Below are 7277 nucleotides of genomic sequence, written 5' to 3'. Positions count from 1 at the left end.
ATACTGTGGGCAATGAATTCTATATTACAGCAATATAAAAATATAATGAAGAATACCAATTACTTAATAATGACATTAACTCATAGAAATCATAATTCAGTTACAGAAGTCTGATTTTCCAGTTCTACATCTTTGGGACTGTGAGTGTATCTGGTGTCATCTTCTCCTGCACCATCTGAGAAACTGAGCTAAGTTGGGTCTCTTTAGTTCTGAGGCAGGAGTGTACCTGAGAAATTCAGGTGGAGTATTATGCAATTATTAAGAAGTCAGCTCTGTGCAGCCTATCTCCGTGTCTCCTGACATGTAAGGGGTTTGACATATATTTGTTAGCAGAATTATGTGTATTAGGATTCTGTAAACACTATATGTGTGTGTGTATACACACACACACACAGACACACACACAATGGAAGGAGGCAAACCAAAGTTTGGATTTTCAACAATCCTGTTAAGTGAGATTTTGTAGGGAGAAGGGAAGGTATTGGAATTGTTTCCCTTTTATTTTGACATGCCAGTATTATTTAATTTCTTTTAACATAAGAATATATTTCTTCAGTACTTAAATATGTAAAAATGTTTCAGGGCACTTTGGTAAACTAGAGAGGATGAAGATAGGAGGAAGAAAGCTGTAACTTCTTATTCATCCCTTTAGGCTAGAGGTCTCCATGGCCCTCTAGATGTGGGTACTGTAAAACATAGCCCCAGGAGCACCTGGTTAAGAAGAAGGAGGGGGACAGGTGTATGGGCGGAGGTCCAGATCTTAATGGCATCCATTTGGCCCTCTCACACATATCCTCTTCAAAGCTGTTTTCTGCTCCTGGCTGCATATTCAAGTGTCAGGATGGTTTTCGCAATCTGTACACATTCCTCTGGAAGATGAAAAATCTATGGATGTTTTCATGTTTATGTCAAGGGAATCTCACAGTCTGGCTGCTAGGTTTATGCCAGGGCAGGGTCTGGAGCTTGGAAGGTGGTAGAAGTGATAGGCACCAGGGATCAATCCCTTGGCCTTGGGCCCATGCTTATGCCAAAGAGTGGGGTTTGAATACCCCTCGGGACGTTCTGGGTTAGAGCTGTTCTGATAAAGTTTCTGAGTTTCTGAGATAAGTCACATGGTGTACTTATCTCTGCCGCCAGCATCTTCACACAGCTGTGAAGGAACACTCAAGGGTCACTGGAGAGGAGAAAGGGGAATAAGGAAGGCGACATGCAGTCGTAAGCAGGGTGAATGGGCAGGGAAGGGCTGGCAGTCCTTGACCTTGGTGGGAGAGCCTCATGAACACTGGGAAGATGGTTAATATGAACCTTACAATTCTATATAATTTATCTAATGATACGACTCACCTCTTCCCAACTGCTTCCCTCGTGAGTCACAGACGAACTGCCTGTCTCTTTTCCCTCCCTCCAAGTTGGGAAGCACCTCACGAAATCACTGCTTAGCTCTGTGGCCAGCGCTGGCCTGGGCATTTCTTGTTGTCTAGGAACTCAGAGCCCCCTCAGAGGTATTCAATAGTACTAGTGGTTGCTTCCTATAGTTTCCTCCCTGACTTCCTCTGTCATGGGGTTATAGGAAGAGGACTCGGGCAGCATAGGCCTAAGCATCTCTGGGTCCCCATCAGACCTTCCTGATTCACAGAAGTCCAGGTCATAATAATTTTCAGTGGAAGCGCATGGGCATCAGAGTCAGAGACACTGAGACTGTGGTATTTATCATACCACCAACATATAGCTCTCCCGGATTTAGGCAAGTCTTTAACTCTTGGGTCTCAGACTCCCAGAGTGCCCATCCCCATGTATGGTCCTTGTGCAAGGGTCAAGGAGGCAGCCAGTGTCAATTGCCAGATCCAGTTCCTGCCACAGGATGTGTACTCCTGGGAGTAGAACCCTGGGCATCTCCTCCTGGATTAGGGTCTAGACCTGGAAAGTGGAGATGGATACACACTGCTGCCCCAGGCAGGTGCACCTTCCACCCTGAGCTGTGAATGAGCAAGATGGCCAGAAGCCTACCTCTGACATTTCCTGTCCCTTCATTCCAGCCACTGAAAATTTATGGAGCACCTAGTAAATGCTTTCAGATGCAGAAGATGAAAACATGAGTGAGAGAGGGTCCCTGCTTGGCCTCAAGGGCCTTCTCATCCAGTGGGGGAGCTCATATCCCAGGAGAGTCCAAGGGTTTATATTCCCTCCTATCTGTTCTTTTCCCTGCCCACCCTCTCAGCAGTGCCATCCTCCTCCTCTCCCTGCTTGGACCTTGGCCTTGTTTCTCTCCTCTTTCTCAGCTTCTCACTTCTATGGATGCCCATTCAATTTTATTGCAAAAGGACTGAGTAGGGTTTAAAAAAATTATTTTGCCAATTTTATTACGTCAGTCATAATTTCATAATGGAAACTATTCATGATCACAGATAGAACATACTGGACAATTTGAAGAGCATTTCTGAACACTTTGCGCAGCCACCACTTCTAATTTTTATCTTAACATCTGCACCCTGTGAGATTTTTTTCATCCACCAAATATTTATGGAGCTTTCACCAGGGGCCAGGTACTTTTCTTGCATTAGTGAAAGAGCAACCAACAAAGCAAAGCCTCTGTCTACGTAGACTTACATTCTAAAGTGGAAGCAGACCAGTAAACAAAGTGCTGTATGATATGGTGGCTGCTGGTATGATAAATGCTATGTAGAGAAATGAAGCAAGGTAAGGGGTTAGAGATTACTGGCAGAGAGTGGGGTGCTCTGATAGATGAGGTAGTTAGGAAAGTCCTCTCTGAAAACAGTGGGAGAAGGAGTCAGGCAGTTAAATGAGGAGAGAGCCTTGCAAGGCCGAAAGGAGAGAAAGTATAAAGATCCTGAGGTCAGAGCTACTTGATGTGTGTGAGAATCAGCAAGGAGGGCAACAGGATTAGAGCAGAGCAGGAACTGGGAGGAGGCATAGGAGATGAGGCAGGGCCTTGGAGGCCATTACCAAGACTTTGGTTTTTATTTTGAGTCAGAGGGGAAAACTATTGGAGGGCTTTGAGCAGGGGAGTGAAGTGATCTAACTTTTGTTCTAAAGGATTCCTGTGTCTACTCTGGGGCATATATACACTATAGGAAGAGAAGAGTGGAAGCTAAGTGATTAGTTGCAACACTCTGTGTGAGAAAGGAGGGTGATAGATGTAGAAGTAACAAGAAGTGATTGAATTGGGGATATATTTTAAAAGGAGAGCCAACAGAATGTGTTGGCGCTAAGGTCCTCGCCCCAACTCGTTTGTCAACTATTTGAATAATCACATTCAAAGTAGGAAAACAAAACCATTTTTAAAAGAAAAGTGTTCATTGTTAAGCAAAGAATAACACCCACTAGTCAAGGAACATTAACTTGAGGACATAGACTAGAGTCAAGAAAGGCAGGACGCCTGCAAATGGTGACTGGGTGCTAAATTTTGCAAAACTTTTTACACTTTGCTATTTACAAAAATAATTTGAAACAAAGGGATAGAGCTACACAATATTATTTTCCAACGAAAGAAAAATCCCTCTTTAAATAGTTTTGTCATTAAAAACAGGACCCCTGAGGGTCTTTCACAAGGTGCAGCCAACATCGCTAATAGTTCTTTGGGTGAGGGAGATTTCCATAAGCAAAGAAATGTGTTAAAACCGCGCAGACGGAATCTAGGGGCCACAGACCCACCAAAGAACACTGAATTGTATGAGTCGGCTGGGCTGAAGGGTGGTTAATCCTTTAAACTTGAGCAGGTTGAGTCTCTCTGAGAGATGGGTCTTCAGCGGTCGCTCGGTCCTGGCTAAGGCGGAGCCCACACGCAGGGCTGGGTCTCTGCCCACCGCCTCTCTCCACCGGCGCGGACACTTACTGGCCCGCGGTCCGAGACCCTGCCCGCGCCACCCCGGCCCCGCCCCCTGCTGTCCCCGGGGCCCGCCCCCCTGCAACCGGGCGGCGCCGACACGCCGGCCATCAGAGCGGCTGAGTGGGCGGGGCTTGCGCAGCCGCTGGGACCCCTGCGCGCACCGCCTCTAGCCCCTAGCCACCGCGCGCCTCCGCGGACACGCACTTCCTGCGAGGCCTCCGTGCGCACCTTAGGCGAGCCGAACCGAGCCGAGCCGAACCGAGCCGAGCCCAGCCCTGCCCTTCCAAGCTGTTTGCCATGGTGGACGAGCTGGTGCTGCTGCTGCACGCGCTCCTGATGCGGCACCGCGCCTTGAGCATCGAGAACAGCCAGCTCATGGAACAGCTGCGGCTGCTGGTGTGCGAGAGGGCCACCCTACTGCGCCAGGTACGTCCGCCGAGCTGCCCGGTGCCCTTCCCCGACACGTTTGATGGCGAGAGCTCCCGGCTCCCCGAGTTTATCGTGCAGACGGCGTCATACATGCTCGTCAACGAGAACCGATTCTGCAACGACGCCATGAAGGTGGCATTCCTTATCAGCTTGCTCACCGGGGAAGCCGAAGAGTGGGTGGTGCCCTACATTGAGATGGATAGCCCCATCCTAGGCGATTACCGGGCCTTCCTCGATGAGATGAAACAGTGTTTTGGCTGGGATGACGACGAAGAAGACGACGACGAAGATGAAGAAGATGATTACTAGGCCCGGAGACCCTCGGGCCTAGGGGGGAGGGCACTGCACGCCGCCACCTCCCCCGCTCCCGGCCTCGCCTTGCCCCGCCGGGAGCCACCGCGCTCCTGTCGCGCTCCGATCCCCATCCGATCCCCTTCCCTACCCCTGCCTCTGGTTGTCTCCCCCATCCTTACCTCCCGCCCCCCCCACCGCCCCTGCCCCGTAGTGCTTGTCTTTGTTCCAGGAATAGTGCTCCAGTTACCTGCTGCCGAGGCTGGGGCCTCTCTGAAGTGCGCTGCCTCCTACTGTGGGCAGCCCCAGGATCCTCCCCTGCTAATCTGAACTGTGTTCTGAGCCCCAACTCTAGGGCAGGCCCCTGTTACAAACTGGTCAGACTGCGCACAGCCCTGCCGACTGTCAGGCCTACATCTGCCCAGAGTCCTACGCTGCCACCTAACCACCTTCCACTACTTTCCAGCCTTTGGAGATGAGGAACAACCCAGAAGATGCCTTAGTTGGCTGTACCTCCTGGGACATTGATTTGGACTGCACACCAACCTCCCCCAAGGGGCTAATCCTTCAACCTGGTTAGTTCCTTACGAATTCCCAGACTCTTCTCCTGCCCCACCAGATTGCTGCAGGGGCCTATTGTGCCCGGCAGCCAAATTGTTGATATTTCTCCTATGCACCAGTTTTGCACTACTGTCGTTTCTCTTTCAAAATTGCAGCGATCCCACAGATGTGTGCATTTTGACAAAAATACTAAAAACAATACAAACAAAAGCAGGCACTCAGCCCAGCTCCTCAATACTACCTGGAAAAAGCATTTGCATTCTTTTCAATAAATATCAAGCACTACGGAAAGAAAAAGTGTCTTTTAATGGTTAAGGGCTATCATTGGCCTCTGCCACTCTCACCCTGACTCCCATTATTCCCTTTGATATCAGGGAACATAGTTCAATCCCAGTATTCCCCACTGTCATGTCTAGGCTACAGAGGACAGCTACCACAGGGCTTTATGGGGAATCGGGTACTCCCCTCATCAAGGCAAGTCTTACAGCCCTGGTGAGGGGTGTGTCCTCTGGGACTTCCAAGATGACATGGGTAAGTGGTGGCTGAGCAAGTGGCACTCCATCCCAAGCTGGGACACTTTTAAGAGAGCTTAAAGGGGGCATTGTTAATCATTAGACTGGGACTGGGACAACAGGCATAAATCAGGACAGTCTTGCTGAGCTTTAAGGTTCTTCCTTAACAGGCAAGAGATATATTCTGCCCCTTAACTCTTAGTGCTCGTGAGGTGCTATTGAGTTCAGGCTTCAATGAAAAATGTAGCATACTGTTTTAATACCCCTTTTTGGTGCTTGAGCTAACATTAAATCCTAGATCCTGGGTAAATGCACTCATAATAAGTGGAGCCTGATTTGAACATTTCATCTTCCTTGAGCAGATACCCTTAGAATCCCCACCCATCCATGTGACCCAGATTCCTGCCTGTAGAAATTGACAAGATGCCTGGTTATCTCCTGAACTAGATCTTGTACTGCTATCTGAGCTATGCTGTGATCTCTTTGTGGGCCTGGAGGGCTCGGAGGCACTGAGGGAGTGGGGTGAGTGCCGAAAAGAATCTGCATACCTTTGTGAGGCAGTTACACAAGGTTAAGTCACTGAAATGTTAAATCGGGGAAGTTTGCTTAGGGGATTGTGAGGGCTATCTGCCAGCCAGGAACTGTCAGGAGGATTTGAGGGGTTCTGAGTTCTCACTCTTTATCTGTATCTGCCCTGATGTCTTCATTGTGCCATGTGTGGAGCCAGCCCTACCTTAGAAGCTCTAATTAATTTAGATAATAAATTTCCTTGTTTAAGACCTTTTGAGGCTTGGTATTCTTTTATTTGTACTGGTAAACCTCGCAGTGTGGGTTAAATGAGATACTGGTCATCATACTGGATACTTCACAGGTGTGGATTCAATGAGATCGCACCCATGAGGTATTTGGAACTGTTGTTACCGCGTGGTGAACACTCCAGGATGCATGGGCTCTTACTCCCAGGCCTGGGAACTGAAGCATCATTCCAGAAACAGGTCTCTTTCTGTGACCGTGGCCTTAGTAGGAAAATATCAGGAGTCAGTAGGAGCAGAGAAGGCTCAGGAAGAGTGGAAATGAGAGCATGATAAGACCTCATTTACTCTTTGGGATCTGACAAGAAGTCGGACAGAAAGCCAGTTTACTCGATGAACAGGCGAAGTCCGGAGCAGGAGTCAGTTTTCCAGCCTAGGAAAGTTGTTCTGGAGGGTGGGACAGGGGTAGGTATGATGTAGCAAAGGAGGTTGAGGTCCATACGGGGGTGGATATGGGGAAGTGGTGGGCAAGAGCTGAAAGCTAGGTGAGACCCAGTGAGACCAAAAATCAGCCATTCAAAATAATCAGTGGTCCAGGTAGACTTAGAGGAGTTAGAGGTGTGGTGGTCAAAAAAAGTTCAGTTTGTCACTTTTATGGTGCCTTGGGCCAGAACTGGGATGATAACCTTGCTACAGTAATGTCCAGAAAGAGAATCTAGACTGTGATTAGATTTGAGAGTGACCTTCCCAGGGTGGAAGTTGAAGGCATGAATAGATGAGACCTATTCCCCACCACCAAAGCAAGTTAGCGCATGCTCAGTGGGGAAGGAAGGGGTCTCTGGTCAGAGAAGATGGCAATGTAGCTCCTGAGTAGCACTCATGGCA

The 7277-nt window shown here is 48.7% G+C and overlaps 1 protein-coding gene across 1 annotated transcript; it reads left to right on the top strand.

Moving 5' to 3' along the window:
• The first annotated feature begins 4074 nt into the window (after positions 1-4074).
• On the top strand, positions 4075-6341 carry LDOC1 (LDOC1 regulator of NFKB signaling). The gene has a single exon (XM_057718675.1). It carries the CDS (start codon positions 4145-4147, stop codon positions 4583-4585), a length of 441 nt encoding a protein of 146 aa, XP_057574658.1. The 5' UTR covers positions 4075-4144; the 3' UTR covers positions 4586-6341.
• The last annotated feature ends 936 nt before the right edge of the window (positions 6342-7277 follow it).

The sequence above is a fragment of the Hippopotamus amphibius genome, chromosome X (assembly GCF_030028045.1).
Source record: "Hippopotamus amphibius kiboko isolate mHipAmp2 chromosome X, mHipAmp2.hap2, whole genome shotgun sequence".
NCBI classification, from domain to species: Eukaryota; Metazoa; Chordata; class Mammalia; order Artiodactyla; family Hippopotamidae; genus Hippopotamus; species Hippopotamus amphibius.
The sequence above is the reverse complement of the archived record's forward strand: the minus strand, read 5'-3'. Positions and strand labels throughout refer to the sequence as shown.

What these genes read in the sequence shown, in the direction of transcription:
- LDOC1 (XM_057718675.1), top strand. Translation starts at nt 4,145, where the DNA reads ATGGTGGACGAGCTGGTGCTGCTGCTGCACGCGCTCCTGATGCGGCAC.